General features: G+C 46.3%; 1 protein-coding gene across 4 annotated transcripts in view; it reads left to right on the top strand.

The window, feature by feature from the left end:
* The window catches only part of SH3PXD2A (SH3 and PX domains 2A), a 235,349-nt gene that overhangs the window by 63,920 nt on the left and 151,819 nt on the right, over positions 1 to 19,610 (top strand). For all 4 annotated transcript variants that reach the window (XM_074545171.1, XM_074545172.1, XM_074545170.1 and 1 more), the window contains exon 3: positions 3,517 to 3,592. In XM_074545171.1, coding sequence (XP_074401272.1) covers positions 3,517 to 3,592 — 76 coding nt within the window. The remainder of the gene's footprint in view (positions 1 to 3,516; positions 3,593 to 19,610) is intronic.

Here is a 19,610-nt window from a genome sequence, read left to right as displayed (position 1 = left end):
TAGGAATATTTCATTCTTGCAAGTCAAGTGATTTCATGCTTATGTCCAAATAGAATGGAGTGGAGCAGGCCAGTACTCTTGAGTCTGCTCATTTTAATAAGCAGCAACTCACATGAGTAATTCCCTTGATTTTTGATTAGATTAACTGATGATCATTTGGTGACTGCTGCAAGAAAGTCATAATCTGGACCACAGGGTTTTATAGCAGGTCTTCTAAAGGAGTTTTAGTCAGAAGCAAGAAGGAAGGTGCTTGGGACAGAAAGCAGGACTGTGCAGGAAAAAGCAGTCTGGAGAGGCAAAGACTGGAGAGGTGGTTTTGGTGGTGAGTTATTCATGCCTCTGTTGTGCCACAAGTGAGAATGGGATGTGTTTGTTCAGCCTGACTCCAGACCTGCTGCCTGAGTGGATGGAAAGCTCACTTCCTGGTTTCCATATACCCTCCCTGTTTGCAAAGGGATCCTCCACCCTGTGGTACAGGGACATGGTTATGTTTTCTTTCTGCTCGCTGCACCAGTCGTGCTGTTGGAGGCTCCTCCTCGTTGCAAGCAGATGAACTGAGCTCATCCAGTTTTGCCAAAATGCACTGCCCAGCTGTGTTTTCCTGTCTGTTCAAAGCCAACTTCATCCCTAATTCAATTCTTTGTGACTCTGCATCTTCCCTTCTTTGCTTTCATACTGGGATGACTTCACTCCAGGCGACAGAATTGCTTTCTGATTTAGCAAACTTTGTCCCTAAGTTAACTGTCACACATCAAAGATGTGAGCAACAACTTGTGGAGACTGCCCATGTCTGAGCAGAATAACCTGGGGCATTAAGTGCAGGGCTTTTTCCATCAATCATATGTGTATTTGCAGTTTTAACAAGAATAACTTCCTTTAATGGAAAAACATTTGTCACAGACAAAAGAGTTTTTGACTTTCAGATGCTCTGCAGACATTTAATTAAGAGAACTGAAAATCTGTTTATTGGTCTTTGTCTGTTAATCATGTGAGGGAAGGGCTGTGCCTACCAAGAGGAGTTTTGGTAGTTCAGCCCTTAACTTTTTAATTCCCAGCTACTCCCTTTGTCTCCTCTTACCATAGTTGGGCTGAGGGGGGATGTTAGGCATTGGCTTGAGACACTCCATCAATCTTTGGAAGATTTGGGATGTTTAATTCAAGTCCACTGGTGCTTTTTTCCTCCTGTATACATCTCCTCCTCATCTTCCACTTTGCATCCCTCTCTGTGGGTGGGAGGATACAGAATTCTGCTTTTTTAGGACTTTAGCTCTAACTTGCTCTGGCTTTGAATGGCAGAACTGGGTGCAGGAAAGTGCTGAGGAAGGCTCCCTGCTCCTACTGCACTTTATTTACTTTAACATCCTGAAGGTTCCATAGCTTCTGGAGTGCCCCTGCCTCCTCCAGACCTTCCCAGTGGAGGCAAGAGCTGGGGTAGAAAGTGTAGTCTAGGAAAGTTTAGCCAAACTCTTCCAGCTTCAGTTTATTGTATCTATTTTGCTGATATCCACCCTTTAGATAAATAGCACTAAGTTATACACATTGTGGCTCTCTTGATGTGGTTAAAAAGGCTTGTATTAGCCAAGCTAATCTAACTCCAAGAATAACCCTGGGAATTTGACTGTATCAGTTCCAGCTTCAATCAGTCACCACATAGTCAAGTGAGAATTGCCTTCCTGGCTAAAAGTGTAGCAGCAGTGAAACTTGAAGTCAGTAGGTGGGGATTCCCTCCCCCTCTTTTTTTTTCCCCCTCTTCTTTGAAAGAAGCTCTTGCCCATGCCTGACCTCAGACACCCAGAGCTCTACCTACAAGAAAACAAAATATCCCATTTTCAATAAAATATCTGTCTCTGTAGGCAGAAAAGCGAGTTAGCTAACAATCCGCAAAGCCATGGTCTATTTATTTACCAGGCTGACTCCCTGATGGGGAAACATGTGGGATCTTTTAAGTCCTTCTTCTGCACAGATGTTGCTTCTACTGCCGAGTTTCCTCTTGATCTTTGGTTTGCTGTGCCATATGCTGAAAACGCTGGAGATGTTGTGTGCGGTGGAAGACGAGAAGGATTCTGCGTGCTTAAAACAAAGCCAGTAAAAAATAATAATAAAAAAAATTCTGACTGTTTTTCCCCAAGTTAGCAAAAAATTATTTTTAAAAGGAAATCTGTCGAGCTAGCAAAACCCTTTTAACTTGCACAGCCTCCCCGTTGGGCGCGTAGCACTGATGAGATTAAATGCTGATTGACGAGTGTCCCCTCCCTTTCCCCAGCTCTTGCTGCCACCTTTCCTATTTGTGTTGAGCTGTAGATCCTGTTGAGGTGAGGAGATAGGGGTTCTGCAAGGGCAAGCAACACTACTGCTTGCTTTTCCTTCCTTGCCTTCCTCAAACACCACAAGAGATGTGGACTGTGAGTTGAAAGTTGTCTCTCCTGGTGTGTTGGAAAGGAGCCCTGGGGCTGGCAGGAGCTCTGGAGTTCCCCTGTCTGAGGGAGCCAGGGCTTCTGAGTAGGGAGGGGACACTGGGCAGCACAGAGACATCATGCATAGGAACCACGGGGAGAAATGAAACAGAATGTGAAGATTTGGGTCTCTGTCTTGGTAGCACCACTGTTGAATGAGAGCAAAAGGTTACAGAGGGTGAATGGGAGAGATGAGAGGCTCTGGCATTTTTCAGGGCTGGAGTTGGTCTTTCTTGGGCAAGTCCATGAAGGTGTCACTACAGCAGGTGCATCTTTCTGCCTGAGGTCTTTCAGCTAGTCTTCAGCCTTAGTGGCACTGGTCCATCAGGGCTCATCATCCGAGGATACATCATAGAGCTAGGAATGTCAGAGCAGCATGCAGCTTTCCTAGGCTAGGAAACCATGTGCTAAAGGCTACTGGGCTGGGAGCACACCCACCTTGGGCTGTGCTTTCAGGCCATTTATGGTGCTGGCGTTCTGTGGGATGCTTTCTTCTCTGAGGCCTCCTTGCCTGCTGTCCTCTATGTAGGGACTGAAGTGGAAGATACTCCCCAAAACCCCATCTCTGTCTCCCTGGGAGAACAGGAGTTCTTTCTTACTGGACAAAGGCAGTGGGTCTTTCTGGCACTGCCATAAAAGCAGAGCAGGTGTTTTATTAGATGTGCTTTAATCTGGTTGTTTGAACAGCGTTTTTAGCTAGGAGAGTGGTCTTTCAGATGGACAGGTAAAACCTGTTGCTGCACCAGCACTTAGCCAGGCTGTGTATTAGAGACAAGGCGTGTGTGTAGCAAAAACTGGGAGCCTAATTTTAGAATGACAGCAAGGCCAGGCTCAGCTGTCTGCCTGGGCCCAATCCCAGCTCCTTTGTGCTGCCAGAAACTTGCCCTCCCTTTCTTGGAGTGAACTGTATCATACCTTTTAAAGTACAGGCTCCCCTCCAACAAGACAAAGTAATTCCTGCAGTTGCTTCTGTCTTAAACCACACACAAACCAAGAGGTCCCTTGATCCCTATGCAAATGGTCCATGTTTCCCCCTAAGATGTTTGTTGTGCTTCCTTTGCAGATGCAGCTTCTGGACAAGTTCCCTATTGAAGGAGGCCAGAAGGATCCCAAGCAAAGAATCATTCCTTTTCTACCAGGTAATGCTGTGGGGAAAGCCCTAAATAAGATGGCTGAGAACAGCTGGAGACTGCAGTTCCCTGGCTACTGTCTCTGGTACTTTTTGTGACCATTCTTATAAATGCCTTTTCCCTGGGAGCTCATCCACACAGCCCTGTGATACCAGACCTGCACCTCCTCCTAAAATAGCTGGCATGGTGTTTAGGGCTCTCAGGGGACCTTTCCTCAGCTGTTGAGATTCAGGTTGGCTCGTGCCCTGTTACACAAAGGGATTTGAGGGGCTGTGTCTTTGGGCTGCAGCCAGGCAGCCTGAGCTCCAGCCACCATTTGGGAGACCACTGGGGACCACAGTCAGTCTTTGTCATTTCTGGGTGCTGTAGCTCTGCAGACACTGTTACTGTACAATAAGGAATGAAAAACTGGAGTTGTCCCTGTAATAGAAAGGAAACTGAAGGAAGGTTAAATGCAAGTAGGGATTTCTGCAATGCTGAGCCACTGACCCTCTGACACCTTCTGTAGAGTGTGTGAACATGATGGATATGCTGTCCTGAGGGTAACAGCACACACTTCTACATAGCTTCTTCCAGTGCAGGCATGGCCAGCTCCCTATTGTCTGCCTGCATAATTCTGGCTGCTGGCTCTAAGCTTGGCTCACTGCACTGCCTGCCAGGATAAGTGAAGTATTTTCAGCCTGTTAAAAGGTCTCTTCTGTCTCTCTCTATAAAAAGGAGATCCCAGCTCTTCCCTTAAGGTCTGTGAAGAGAAGCTGGGATGGGAGGGCTTTGTCCTCACCAGGAGCATGCTGCAGTCCCTAACGCTCTTTGCAGGCAAAGCAGCTGCTCCAGATGTGTGGTGAGCACATCTCCAAGGTTATTGGGGAGTAGGGAATTAATAACCAGCAGCACAAATACACAACACCAGCATCAGAGCCACAGCAGGGCAGCAAGGCCTGGCAGTGTCTTGGCAGCCTCCTCCTCCTTCCTTGTGGCAGGCAGTTCCAGGCTCGGGGTTTGCTCTCTGCAGTGTTCTGTGCTGCATCCAGACTCTGTAGCCAGAGGAAGGTGGTGAGGAGAAAAGTCTAAGAGTGGGTTCTCTTTGTAGCTGTACCACCAACAAACTCATAGCCAAATCACCTTATGAAACCTCTCAGTGATAAGAATGGATACTGCTGGCCTGCTTTTCTCACTGGAAAGCATTCTGAGGTCCTTGAAAGCACTGTACAGGAGTGCAGATGGCTTCACGTGAGGTGCTATAGGAGAATCCTGTCTGCAGGTAGCATTTGTTCTTCCTGTGTTGACTGTCACTGGCCTGTTTTATTTTTTCCTAGAAAAATGTTGGTTGACTGCAGGTGGCTGCTCCTCAGCCTTTGTGCAGATCAGAGTGTTTGGATGTCCTGATATATGTGTGGGTGGTATTTGCAGAGGGTGAGATAAACCCCATATGCCCATTACAACACTTCCTACCCTTCCCACCCTCCAGGAACATGAGGGAGATGGTAGTGCCACATGCCCTTGAGGGGAAGAGTTATATCTGGAAAACATTTGGGTTGACTTAGTGTCCCAAAGAGAGAAGCTGCCAGAACAGCATAGACCTCAGCTGTATTTAATTTAAAATTTCTGTGATATATGTTCTACTTTTGATATTGAATCTCTGCCTCTTTCTTGTTGAACTGCTGAACAGCCCTTGTTGCTTTACCCAGGAACAAGGTGACTCAGCTAAATGTCAAACAATGTCAAACTCTGTTAAATAAACTGGCTGCCAAAATTAGAATACGCATGGCATTTCTGCAGCTGGAGCTGTGCATTACGGAAACGAATATCTAGCTATAAACTCCCTTAATTAAAAAATGGAAAGGCAGATGTTTGTACTTAAATCCTGCTTTATGAAGATGTTATGGTCCTGCTTGCTTATTGTGGGCCTGATCCAGCCAAGCTGGAGTGGCTCTGCATGTGTTCTGAGTGCCCAGGCTTTGCTGTGCCACTTGCAGGGTAGGACAAATCCCCTCATCAGCTCTGGCTTAGGAAGTTGGCATATTCCATCCTGCAACTCCTGTTTGTTGGTGCTCTCATTAAATAATAATTAGAGCTTGACTGTGCTGGAGACCTTTTACCTGTAAAACCAAGTAAAATGTAATGGGGTTCAGAGCCTTGCCCCCAAAGGAGAGACTAAGTTCAGCAGCAGGAAAGTGCAGGTCTTCTTTCCTCCAGCCTTCATCTTATTTTCATCAATTTCATTCTTCAAATATATTTACCCTCACTTCTCCTTTACACAAACAGGACTTTCAGTACCATGAGGAGGTGCAAGGAAATTATATACAGTGCCAGGTAGTCCTGCAGAAAATGTCCTGTGGACAATTTTGTAGTTTTGTTTTACTTTTCAAGAGTGACTTCCTTGTCTTCAGTTTTTTTGTGATTTTTTTAACCATACTTTGAGTGCAAAAGTTATATTTTTGTCTCCTTTCCTCATTTTATCTTCTTCCTATGAGTTTTTCCATTCTTCTCTCTGATTTTCCTTTTTAATGTTGGAAAATCCTGCATTGGGAGGAGTTGTGCAAAAGAAAACTGCATTAGAAACTCTGTGGATTGGCCAGAGAGCATTTTTGTAGCTGGTGGTAGGAATTTTTTTCTTTGGAGGGAGACTGTGGAAGAGTCAGAATAAGATTTGCTACAAAATCCCTCTCTAGAGCAAAAACAGTTTGTTGCTCTAAGAAGGCATGGATGGCAAGTGCTGTTTGCATGTATCAGTGATGCTGTTGGTTGAGCCCATTTGCAATACACTGATTTCTCCATCACCTCTCCTGCTGCATATCTGAAGAATGATCTTTGGAGTGTGAATGAATAGTTTTTCTCCCTCCCTCCCTCAGGTACTTTTACATCTGTGTCAGCAGAGAAAAGGGGATATGGATTTGGGCTACCTTTTCCAGGGATTTGAGGTAATTAATGAAGGAATTTTAGCTGGAAGAAGACTCATCTCCTGAGTTTCTGGAGACCACATGAAATGGCAAATGAAATGGCAGAGACAGGGCGATGCAACTCTGGGATTTACAGTTTTGCAGTGGTTGACCCAAGACTCCAGGGCTTGCATTGTTTTTAATTTCTCTTGGCACTAAGTGGGGAAGCCATCTGGAGACAAAGCTGGAGGGATGTCAGCTCTTCTTGCTCCACTGCATCTTCCAAAGTGCAGCCCTGGGGAAAACACTCTGCATGGCATGAAATCATTGTGCCCTGCTGGCTGCAGATCCCTGCCTTGGAGAGAGGCTTGGGCTTGCCATGGCATGGAGGGCTGGCCATTGATGATGGGAACCCCTTGCACTTCCCACACAGATTCCAGCTTGATCCCTGCTGGATTCAAACCACTTTTGACCCCCACTGAAGAATCAGGAGGTTTTTGCATAGGATGTGCCGGAAGGAGAAAATCCTCAATGAGAGTCTGCTCTGCAACTTCCATGCTGCCTGGAGAGGGAGACATCCTGTTTGAGGAGACTGCTTTGTGTGCCTGGTTTTCCTAACTCTTGGGAAGCTGAGTCCTATCCCAGGGGAGCAGGATCATCACTGCAGGCTGCCCTACCAGTTTGGCCAAGCAGCTGGAGAAACAAGGTTCCAGTCCCTGCCTCCAGTGCTTGGAGCTTCTACCAGAGAGGCACCTTCTCTCTTCCTTTTTTTTCCCCTCTCAGGTTTTCCTCCCCCCTTGACTAGGGCGAGGAGAGAGGAAATTGTCCATTTTGGGGTGTATGCTGCCAGTGTAGCTTGGTGGCCGTGTCCCAGGGCACTGGAGAGATGCCAGCATGAGGGATGAGATGTCACCCAGCTGTTGTCACCTCGCTGTGTCCTGCTGACCTGCTTTACCCCTGAGAAGAGAAACGCTCTGGCACCATCTCAGAGAGATCTGTGGGACATTTTCCTCTGTGGGTAATGGGAGCACACACTATGTGCCTGCTGGGGCGTTTCATGGACAGGCAGCACATACAGAGCGGCAGAGATCCCTCCCTGCTGGTGGTGCGAGTTCAGCCCTGTTTTCTGCTCCTGCCGGGAGCAGAGGGTGGGAGCGGGCCGAGCTGACGCCTGCCTGGAAGCCTTGCCTGGCTGCCTCACCTCTGGGCCAGGCTCCCCAGAGGAGCCCCGGTGTCTCGCAGCCGGGTTTGCTGGAGGCTGTTCCTGCAGCACAGGTGAGCCGGAGGAGCGAGGGCAGGGCCGCGTGTGAGTCAGAAGGCTGCGGGCAGGGAGAGGTTGGCTCGCAGAGGGCGCGGGCGGCCGTGGCAGCGCCGCCCAGATACCTGGGGGTGCCGCCGGGAGCCTCCCCCTGGCACCTGCGGGAGCATGGGGAACAGCCTCTCGCCAATGCCGGCTGGGACCTTCCTCACCTCCGCTCCTGCCGCTCCTGCTGCAGTGGGGAAGGAGATCCGCCGATGAACTGCATCCCAGGTGCTTGTGTCTGCTGCTTGGTTTCGGTCTGAGGTGTTGGGTTTGGATTTTTCCCCTCCCCTTTCCAGTGCTGTCTTTTGGGTAAGACGCAGCTGCGGAAAAGGGCTTCGGCAGGTTTGCAACAGCAGAATTTTGTCCACGGTGATGACAGCAGGGTTGGTTTGTTTGGGTTTTTGCCTCTCACCTGTGTATATTCCAGCTTTTCGCCTTTTGTTTTGCTCCGGGCTGGAGGAGAAGCAGGATTTTGTTCAGAGATCGTGTGCTGGAGCAGAGGCGATGGGCTCATCCTCACACAGCCAGCACCGCAGGGACCCTCGGATCCAGCCATTCATGTTCTGCCTGTGTCAATCGGGACCAGCACCAGCGAAATTAGGATTTGGCCACGTGTGATTTTGTCCAAGGTGCTGCATTTCAGCAGGGTACAGTGCATGGAAAGTGCTTTCAACATTTATTCTGCCCACCTTGGGAGGCAGTGGGATGATACTGTAAGGCACACACTGACCAAGGAGGAGCCTTTGAAATTTAGAGGTATTTTTATTGCAGGCCATTTTATCCCTTGGAGAAATGGTTGGTAGCAGAGCATTTAAAAGGAAATACGTTCGCTGTCCTAATTCTTAGCTGTATTTTATGTGCAGATTTCAGATTTGTTTTTAATTTTTGATTATTCTGTCCTTCATCAGTCTGACCAAGGGCAGCAAGTTATTAAGAAGTTATTTAAACTTTTTTTTGAGTAATTTTGAATTCCTCAGAATTTTATCTCTGACCTACTCAGAAATGAACAAGATTGCAGCAGTTCAAAACCAGTCAAAAAGTTGCATAAAGATTAAAAAACCCAAGAGAGATCAGATAAAATTCTCTTTATCAATGCACATCTTATGTTTTAGATTAAAATATGAATTAAGTTATTTGAAACAGTGTTCCATTAATATGTAGGGGTAGTCTTACAGGCATGATAGGCATAGACACACACACACTACAGAGTCTCAGATGTCTGGTTTGCTGAGCCTTACCTGTGTAACATCAATAACCAAGATGTTCTGCTGTGCTTTTCTGAGGCAACAAACTCCCTGAAGAAAGAGGGGCTCTGCCCCCGTCCCCTTCCACCACCTGCAGTAAGTGAACATTGCAGTCCCCTGTCCCCATCTCTGAGGAGAGGTGACCCATGGCACCATGGCATGAGATGCTGGGGGCTTGAAGAGCTACGGAAATCTTTTAGGGGGCCATTCCATAATGCAGTGCAATTTCATTTTAATGCATGTATTTTACATTTTCCTGCCTGTTCTCTGAAAGGGGAGAGTGCTTCCAGGTTTAAAACCAACTTGTGTTTGAGCCTGGATATTGTGTTAGGAAGACAGCTAACAGGTCCTTGGCTTCTTTCCACTCCAGCTTATTTAGGACTTGGGTGATGCTGAGCTTCTGGTGAGCTGCCCTTCAGCAGCTCCTATTGTTTGAGTTCACAGTTTCTATTGTGTCTTTCTATTTTCTGCCTTGCTAGGAGAGCTATTGTGGAAAATCCATCTCCTGTCTCTCACAAGAGGAGAATGGATTTCCTGTCGGCTCCGGGCTTGAAGGGAGAGCGGGGGCTGCCGGGAGGAAGCGGCTGTTCCTCCACAGGATTGATGGTTTGGGGGGAACAGGCCTATTCTTTTCTGTAGGCTCTGTGGAGATATTTTTAGGGTTTAAGTGTTTTCTGGTTGGAAGACAAGGCGTCAAGTGTGAGGTCATAGGATGCCCTAAGGCTGCTGCCTATTGAAAAAGCTGTGGAAAAGCAGAGCTGCCCACTGAGGTGGGAGCTGTAAGGAGTCCCCTGGACTGGAGTGCAGGGGGCTGCTGGCTTTGCATGCTGATTCACAGGCTGGGCCTTCTGAAGGTCTTTGGGCATTAATAGGGCATGAATCGAGGGTCTGATTCCATTACAAAAGGAAGAAAAAGTGGGGAGAAATAATGCTGGTATCTGCCCAAGCACCCAGTCCTCTTGCCTCAGTCTCTCCTGAGTCCTTTCTCAGCGTACAGATCCAAAATCCACCAGCTGACAGCTGAAAGGAGGACTGGAATAGGAAAAAGCTACTGAACCTTTTTCTGGGGCTTGTATAAACCCACTCTTCTCACACAGGTTAAGAGCTCGTGTTTTGCTCAACCAAAACCTACCTCTGGGCACAAATCAGCATATGCAAATCATGATGTGCCTCTCATTAGACTACTTGAATCTCATGATGAGGATTTTGTAATGATCAAGCCACGGTTTCTAGGGAACACAAAGAATGAAAAGGGATTTGGGTCTGGGTTTCCTTGAAGCCAGAGCTAATGGGGGTTATTTATTTTTATTTTGTAGCTCTGGATGCTAGACTGAAAGGCCAGGGAAGGTTTTCAGTATAGTCTAGCTGCCTGGACTCCTGGGGGAAATATACAGACGTTTTTCCTCAGAAATTAGTTGGATTTTGATTCTTGTTTTAAAAGGCAATAAATAAACACGATTATAGACTTGAAAAGCAGTTTGACCTGCATTGGGCTCGTCGTTTCCTCAGGCAGCCATTCCATATGAGAGTGCCCTCTACTACTATAATTACTTTTTAAAAATAACTCTGCAAGTCTGTAATCTAAAGTGGGTGGTATGTAGCAAGTCTGAGAGCATTCTGCATTCAACCCACAGACTGGGGAGAGGGTGACTTTATATAAGGGCTTGCTTGTCTTCCTCTCTGGTCTGAAATCTGACTTTTTCCCACAATCCATCAACAAATGGCCCATACAATGAAAGTGCTTTTTAACACAGTAGTCAAGCTTGCCAGGGACTCAGATGGCTTTGGAGCCCACAGGCTCTAGATATTCCCTCTGGATATTACTTATCTACCTAATCTTGTCTTTGTTGTGTTCAAATTTAAGTTGCCTAGGCAATACAGGAGAGAAGAGCCCAGCTGAGATTCAGAGTTAAGTAATAGTCTAGACCTGTGCTTGAATCTGTTTTCAGCCCACTTTGCCTTTTGGCTGGGCCAGCTGATTTATTTATATACTCACATGCTTAAAATAGGTTGTGATTATTTTTTTTCCTGTAGATTAGAAACAATGAACCTGGGAATTTGCTGCTGGATTCCTCCTACTTTATTTTCTCTATCTGTTGAGCTTTTTAGGTGTTGATGTTCTCTGGTGTGGTGTGTTTGCAGACCTCCCTGCTCCACAATGCAGCTTTTCCAGGCTCTCATGAACACTGTCGTGACTCATAAGGGGATCTTTATACTCAGGAGCAGAGTGAGGGGATACTGCAGGCAGGGATTTGCCAAAGTTAATCTATTTTCACTATAATGAAATAACCCATGGCCATGTCTACTCCCCTGTGGGGTTTCTTTTTTAGAGTTTAGTCCAATTTAAAGGGAAAGCTGAAGTAGAGAGAAGGAAATAACGTGGGAATAAGAAAGAGGAAACCAGGGGTAGGTAGAAGAGGAAAGTCCTAGAAGTGAGAAATTCAATCCTCTTGAGCTTCTTCCATTCAGAGAGGTGCTAATACAGGCCCCAGGCTTGTAGGCAGTATTGAGGTAATTAATGTTTGCCCTCAAATTTCCGTGGCTCTGAAGTTGAGCACTTGCGCCATGTCGTTTTCTATCAGGGTTTTGCCACCTCTAAATAAAGAGCAGAAAGTTACATTCCTTCTGCTTTTACATCCTAAGTATTGGCAAGTTCAGGCTTGCAGGGTGCTTCTTGTATTCAGAGCTCTGAACAGCACAGGGCTGACCTGGAATAAACAAAACATCTACAATCTGGTTTGCCCATGATGGGATTTGACTGGTGTTTGGGCTGGTGGACACACTTCACTTTTTCACCGAGTGCATTGTTAGATGTGATTCCCACCAAATTCTTCCAACTCTTCTCACCAAATGCTGGGTAGTTTGGTGTTGTCTCAGGCAAGGAGTAAAGCCATCAGGCTGGAGTGCAGGAGAAAGGCATTTGGGCCTATTCCCAGTGGGCAGTGGCGTCATGGCTGGTCTATTTAAGTTGTTAGAGTTGGAGAGCAGAAGGAAGAATGTTCCTGTATTAATCCCGCCTCCCACAAAACACAGCAAATGCAGATTTGTGTGTTTAGCAGATTTCCTCTTGGGAAAAGAAGTCTCCTATAGATAATAATCCTTTTAGCAACATCTCCAGTGAACGAGGCTTTGTCCAAAGAACAAAGAAGGAGTCGCAAGCTTGAAATGTGCCTGAATTTCCTGAGTGCGCTTGCCGCTGTGTGCAGGCAGGAAACTCTGTTAGTCTGCTTTGGATGTTTGCTCTGAAGCGGCATAAACAGAGTGTCAGGTCTCCTGGGATCCTGATCTAACCCGTGGACCAGGGAATAGGGGTTCCTCTAAGCTCCTGTGGGGGCTGCCTCAGTCACAGGCAGCTCTGTGGCCACGTCCCTGACTGTCCCATTTCCCCTCTGGCCGTATCCTCTGAAGATTCTGGGTGGATGCAGGGGCCAGCAGCAGAGGTGAGTGGTGCAGCTACAGTAGACCCAGCACATATGAGTGTTAAGCTGCCAGCCAGCAGGGAACTCATTTCCTGCACAATTATGGAAACAGCTGATCTCTGACATTTTAAGAAGGGGAGAAAATACAGGGCAGGGGAAGGAAGGCCCTGGCTATGTAAATATTTACTCATGCACAATGCCCCAGCCACCGTCTTCCAGGGGCTGGGACAAGAAGGGGTTGCTTGCTGCTGGGTCTGGCACCTGGTGACAGGCGCTGGGGGAGCCACCAGTGGGCTGCCTGCAGCTGGAAGGAGGACACTGTCTGCCAAGCAAAAGCTGCTCTGCTGGAGTGTGATACTGCCCTGCTTGACCCACCTGCTCCCTGCAGCCTCCCACTGCCAGGGATGTGCTGCTGGACCACTAAGAGCTTGCTTGAATCACTTGCCTGGGCCACCTTTCCCATTTCTTGGTCTAACAAAGCCAAGGTAGTGAGATAGCCCTGCTGCTGAGGTAACTGGCACCCCTGGTCCTTCCCAGAGAGCAGAGCAGCCATGGAAAGGGTGTTTGAGAAAGGAAGGCAGGGTAATGCTGCTGCAGGCAGTTGAGGTGTCCAGGATCTGGGGACTGCAGCATCTTGTGTGATGCCATCACATGCCCACCACCAGCCAGGTCTGAAGCAGATATGAACTATGTTGTGAGCAGAAGAGGGACATCACTAGATCTGATTAAGAAAACCCTTGGACACAAGTCAAAAAAAAGACTCAGAGACAGGAAAAGGCTTTTCTTGTGGTCATGGCATTGTTCAACCTGCTGTAATACTTGTTGTCAATTTCTTTCACTAACCCTAGACAAAAATGTTGTTTTTTCCATTCCTGTCAAAGAGAGGGTGAATTGCCTCTCTTTGGTCTGTAGATACTGCTGAGTTGTCATTGCATTAGCCTCCCTTGGCTGTGGTGGTGGCTGCAGTGGTATCTGACCACTCAGGCATTTCTGAAGTCCCTCCTGTGTGTACCCAGCAGGTCAAGGGAAGACTCTGGTGTGCTTTGCTTTGTCCAGTTTGTGTTTATAGCCAGGATTGCATAGTCTAAGGCATGTTTCTGCAGTGCAGCAGCCTGAGGTGACTGACAGCATGGGGTGATGTGTGTGAGGAGATTCAGTGAGTCCCAGTAGGAGTGACACCCGTCCACTGGTGAGTCTTGCTGGATTCTGCTCTCAGAGCTGTCTGTGAAACCAGGAGAGTTGGAAGAGGTGGGATTCAAAGATTTGTTTCCTGGAAGTGGTTGATGTTGCCCTCCAGCCTGTTGCCCTCCACCCCTTTCATCAAGGAAATAGTGGCTAAGCTCACTCCCCAGAACATGCGCCGTCACTCGGTGAATAAACACAGGGGATTTGTTGTGGGTTAATTCTGCTGCTGGAAATCAAACCCTGTTCGTGGTCAGATGACATCTTTTCTCTTGGAAAGGGACCAAGGTTAAGAAGACAAGGAAGGCAGGTTAGTTGAAATATGTCAAAGTCTCTTGGGTGTAAGTAAAAACTATAAATAAAAACCTTTTAACTTGGAAAAGAACTTTAGAGTGATATGATCAGGCTCAATTTAGTCCAAATATTGCTTTATGCCATTAAGCTGTTATCAGGTTTTGGTTCAACTGCAATGGTTTTACGGCTTCAGTTCAGTGGGAACAGTTGCAGCCTTTATGCAAGTGAAGCATTTCCCCTGAAAGGCTTGCAGGGAAGACTGCTGTATTGTGCAGGAACCTGGGAGTGAAACTGCCTGGAAACCAATAGCTGGGAAGGTCACCTCCTCTAAATATTTTTTTTTTCCTCTCATTCCAGTGTAACTACACAACCTAAGGATTTATATGGTGAACAATGAGGGGATTTAAATGAGGTTTAGTTTTACATTCCTGTAAATGAATCCTCAAACTTAGTAATAGAAGCTGAACATTTTTACTTATTTCCTCTTAAGCTGCAAACATGTCTGATTCAGCAGTGTCTTGAGATGATTTGTCAGGATGAGAAAATAAGTCACACCACTCTTCCTCTTGGATTAATAGAGAACAAGAATAATCCTGTACTCATAATATTATTTCAGTTGGGCTTGCATAATAGCCTGGAAATGGTTATACTCAATGCAATGCTTTGTAATAATGATGTTTCATCCTTTGAAGTTAAGTTAGTTCATGTCACAATGTCAGATCTGCACAAATAATAAAACACACACCCCTCCAGGTTTTCTTGACTAGCCTTCATTTTCTGGTCCAAGTTTTGCTACAATCAATTAGAAGATAGTGGATTTTAGTGCTGTTATCCACTGCCATCACAGCCCAAAAAGTCCCATCTCACATTTGGTGTGTTTGCATGTCAGTGTGTGGCTGAGGGTTTAGGAAGATCGTGGTGTTTCTAAGAAGTCTTGCTGTGTGCATGCCTGTGCTCAAAGTCTCTGCAGAGCATGAGTAATTCCACCAAATCATTGTAACTGACCCTCTCCGTGAGCCAAGGTTTTCCACGCATCTGGGCCCTTATTCCTGGCTTTCATTAAAGAAAGTGAGAGAAATCAGGCCTCCCATAATTACTTACAATCTGTGAGCTAGGCACATATGTAAATATTTTCAGGGTCACAACTTAGCTCTTTACTTTTAATATACTGTGTTATTAGTAATGGGTTTTGAAGAGATTGAAAATCCCACCCATAAGTTTCTGTAGTGTCAAGCCTGCTCAGCCTTGACCTCTGCTCCCAGTGGTATCATTGGATTTACTATTGACTTCAGGAAGAGCAGTCACAGCGGGTCTGAGTGCTTTTGAAAACCTTTTCCCTGTGTTTTTCTGTGTAAAACCCATCACTGTAGCTGCCAGATTATACGATACTAGGGTTTAAAATGACTTAAGAATGAAATCAAACTGATAAAAAGGCTAAGTTGTAATAAAGCTAAGCAAAGTAAACTTGCTTCCTTTCTAAGACAAAGCAGCTTTCAGAAGGTTTTAATTTTCTCTGGCCCAAGTGGAAAAGCAGTTGAGTTTGTTTCATTGTGTGCATGTGTGTGTGGACACTGCTGCAGCAAAGCCCGAGGTGACATCCTGCACCCATTACCATGCAGCCTTACCTGTGCACGTGGGACCAGGGGAGCAGGGCTGGAGCCACTCTGGGGGCTTGGTTTCAATTTCTCTCTGTCCCTCTTGGAATCTTGGGAATCACCAGTTAAGCCCATGTTTAGTTACTAATTCTGCCCAAGATGTGTCACTAGCTTTCCATGCTTCCATAAGTTCTTTACAAATAGGAAATGGAAAATCTGGGGGCTCAGGTAGAGTAAATGGGGTTCAAATCTACCCCCAGACTCTCTGCATATATTGTGCTGGGGAAGAGGAGAGACAAACTAGAATTGCTGTGTTTCCCAGTGTAATAGAAGAATAAATGCATAAAACATTGTATAGCACTCAAATACTGCAGCAGTAGAGTCCTTGTGCAGTTACCTATGCCCTGACTGGTGGTGTTGCTGTGTTAAAGCTTCCTTGCTCACATCTGTTTGCAGAGGTCCTCTGGAGCAGGGTGGTCTCTTGCTGTGAGAGTGATGATAAATACTTAGCTTTTATGGGTTAGGTTATTCCTCACAACTTGTTCTCTGCTTCACTGGAGGTCGACTGTACTCATCATCTATTTGGATGCTCTCCCCTGGGCCCACTTTTGTTTTTTTGCAATTAAACCAGATCCTTTTTTCTGTGGTGTCAGAAGATAGGAGTGTTTCTCCAGGCAGCGTTGAAGACAGAAATGTGTGGGCAAGGCTGTTGCCTCTCTGTAGCTTTCTGCTCCTCCTCTCCCATCAACAGCTCCCTATGCACGATACTCACTTCAAGGGTGGTTGTGTCCTGTCTACACCATCCATTTCTTGGTTCACCTCTCCTTGAAAAGAGAGTCCAGATGTTATAATCCTCTTGTAAGCCCTAAAACTGGCAGGATTTTTGTGTTTGTTTCCATCCTCCTGTTTTATTTTCATAAGCCTATAGTTTGACTTTATTTCTCTTAAAGGTCTCTGGGCTGAGAGATTGCTATTCATCCACTTTTAATTAAAGCAATGTAGGGAATTAGGCCTTTCACAGGGGTGGTTCTGCTGATGCCTCTGAGTGTTTTTGTTATTTTTTCTCCCATCTGAGCAAATGCTTGGAAGTGTGAGTTGGCGCTTAAGCTTTTTAATTACCAGAGAGTGAAATTACTGCATTATGGTGAATCGATTCCTTTGCAAAGGAAAAACTGTTTCTTGGCTGCTGCTGTGTGCACTGGTGTAACAAAGAGAGAAGGGTTCACTGCTGCAGCCTCAGAGGGTGGGAGGGGGGTGAGTGCAAGGAGGGAGTAAGGATTTGGGCATTAGAGCAGTGGGGCATTCAGTGACCTGTGATTTTGCAGTAGGATTTTGAAGGGGTGGAGGTGGTGGGAGCCCCATCCCTCACCCTGGCAGTATCCAGATGTTTCCCACAGGAGTCTATTTTAGGTTGGGCTGCCAAAGGCACAGTTTCTCTTGACATTGGTACCACTAGAAGAGTATGGATATAGGACTGTGGGTGTCTGGAGAGCCAAGCACTTCCCTTCCCAAGTGATTTACAGTATCTCATTCCCCTTCTGTCCTCCTTTAAAGCAATGCTCTCAGGCCCATGAAACAGAGCATCACGCCAGCAAAGGCTGGTGCAGGCAGGGAACCTCCCATTGGCATATGGGAGTCACAAACTGGTCTTTTTCTGTATCTTGGGGAAGGCAGTGAAATCATCCTCCCCAAGAACAGGATTGTTTTGGGTGAGCAAGTGGAAGATCGCTAGAGCAGGTCTCAGGCTGACTGAGGGCAGCAGCTGGCTTTTCCGCCTGGAGTGTTCAAATTATTGCAGGGTAATTTTACAGTGTGAAAGGCTCCAGCAGGAAATTTTCAGAAGAACCCAAGTGTCATCTGACCCTGACTCCTGTTTTCTGAAGTGTCAATGAGTTCCTGGTGTATGTTTGTGCATGTGTTTGGAAATTTGACTTCTGTTTCAAATTGCTTAGCTATTGTAATACAATGGAAGGAAAGCTATCACCCCAAGTGGCAGTATGCTTGCAGGAAAACCTGTATTTACCCGTGGACCCTTGGGGAGAGGGGATAATCCTCTTCAGTCTCATTAACTTCTGTCTCTTGCTTCTGTCCTTGCACGTAGCTTGTTTCCGGCACAAGGACTCAGCTTCTCTTGGCTTCCTCAGCCCCGTGAGCCGCACACAGGTTCTTGTGCTGCTGCAGAGCAGCCACCGTGGGTGTTTGTGTCCCTTTCTGGAGTCCTTTGGGTCCATCTCAGTGCCAGCACATAATGAAGGGACTGTCAGGCTGTCCCTTCCCACTCATCTCTTTTTTTTTCTTTTTGCTGTCCTCTGTGGCCTGGAATGGTTTGCTGTCCCCAGGGGCTCGCTGATGCTCCCTGTGTTTCTGGTCTGTGCCAGGGGCTCACTGATGCTCCCTGTGTTTCTGGTCTGTGCCAGGGGCTCACTGATGCTCCCTGTGTTTCTGCTCTCGTGGCACAGCCCGGCTGGTTTCTCCCTCACAGCAGAGATGCTGGCTCCGATGTCACTCACTCACTTTGGTTCTGCTCCCTACGAGTCCCAGGGCCAGACTGTTCTCATTAATGGCTTTTCCATTTGGAAATACCTGCTTCCCTTTCCACAGTGTTTCCCTATTGCAATGTCTGGAAAAGGCCAAGAATTTTTTTTTCCTTTTCCCCATTTGCAATGCCTGGGGTTTGTTGGGGGCTCTGGGTTTATGCTGTGGTTCGTTACTGATGCAGGTTTCTGGGGATTATAAGATGATCTAAAGCAATCTGCCTGGTTGAGCTGACTCAGAAGTGACCCTCCTGAATCACTCCCAGGGAGCTGAGCTGTCTCAAGATCTGACTGCAGGAGACTGATCTGCTTGTCATTAAAAATAAAATACTCTCTATGTCCTGAAGTTATCAGAAAGTTGTTAAATTCTTTGTTTTTGTATTTCCAAAAAGTTCACGTTAGTGCCCTCTTTTTCAAGTAATAGTTATTAAATTAATCTCTAGTGCAGTATCTGAAATGCACCTGACTTTCCCTCCTGGCACATGAACAAAAATTTATAAAATATGACCTAAAATAAGCAATGTGGAAAACAGTCATCCAGAGAAAAGTCTTAAAAACCTGCCTCCTGAACAAGACAAACACCTGTGAAAAAGATCCATCTGGTACTTTTTCTGGATAAAAAGCATAAAAAACTAAGGTGGTAAGTATGACCTAAAGTTTTCTTCAAGTCCTAAATGTGCATCCTCCTTTCTTGTTGTGGTGCACTGGAGAGGTGATTTTAGCTGGACTCAGGAAGTGAGGACTCTCCACTTTGGAGATCTGTAGCTCCAGGTTAAACAGACTTCCCCAGTGGTGCCATAGGTAGAGCTGTTGTACCATGAATCAGGGTAATGGATTTGCTGGTCTCTTGAGCTCTCATGCTGTGTTTCTGTGATTTGGTTCTTTGGAGCTACACGCTGAAAAGATTGTCATGAAGATTAATTCAGAGTGTGTGGCAACTGGATGTGAAGGGGTTGTAAGGCTAGTTTGTGGATGTAAGATCTCAGCCTCAGAAAGAGGGATTTTAGTCTACCCTGTAATAGAAACTTGTCAAAATGTAGTTTTTTTCCTAAGCTGCTTCTGGTTTTTAATCAAAACTTCATGATTTCTGGATAGCACCACTCTGATTTGTAAGTGGCACCAGTGTAATTTGTGTCACCACAACACCAGTCCCTCAGCTGCCTGTGCGCTTTCAAGTGTACCTGTATGAATACTGCATTCAGAAAGCCTTCTGTCACAGAGAAGTCATTGTAGCAGTTGCAAGAAATAGTTTATTTCCTCCTTCTTGTGTGTCTAAAGGAAAAAGCCCAATCTTTCAAATCCATTTGCAGCCTCATGGTTTTATGTAACTCAGCAGGAAATACTCTTTTGTCTATCTTGCAGATGACTGCAGTGGAAGGTTCTGCTGCATCCTGTAGGCTTTTGGGTACTTGAGAAATTTCTCTGCTGGTCTCCACTGGTCCCACTTTCCTTCTCTTTCCATACCCATCCCTGCATTCACAGGATCTTAGTAGCAGTCGTGTCTGGCCCATCATTGCTGTGGCAGGTATAACATCACCAAGCTGCTGAGCAGGCAGCCTTTGATGCTCTGTATTTCT

The sequence above is a fragment of the Zonotrichia albicollis genome, chromosome 7, assembly GCF_047830755.1.
Source record: "Zonotrichia albicollis isolate bZonAlb1 chromosome 7, bZonAlb1.hap1, whole genome shotgun sequence".
Taxonomy (NCBI): Eukaryota; Metazoa; Chordata; class Aves; order Passeriformes; family Passerellidae; genus Zonotrichia; species Zonotrichia albicollis.
This window is presented reverse-complemented; position numbering and strand designations above follow the sequence as displayed.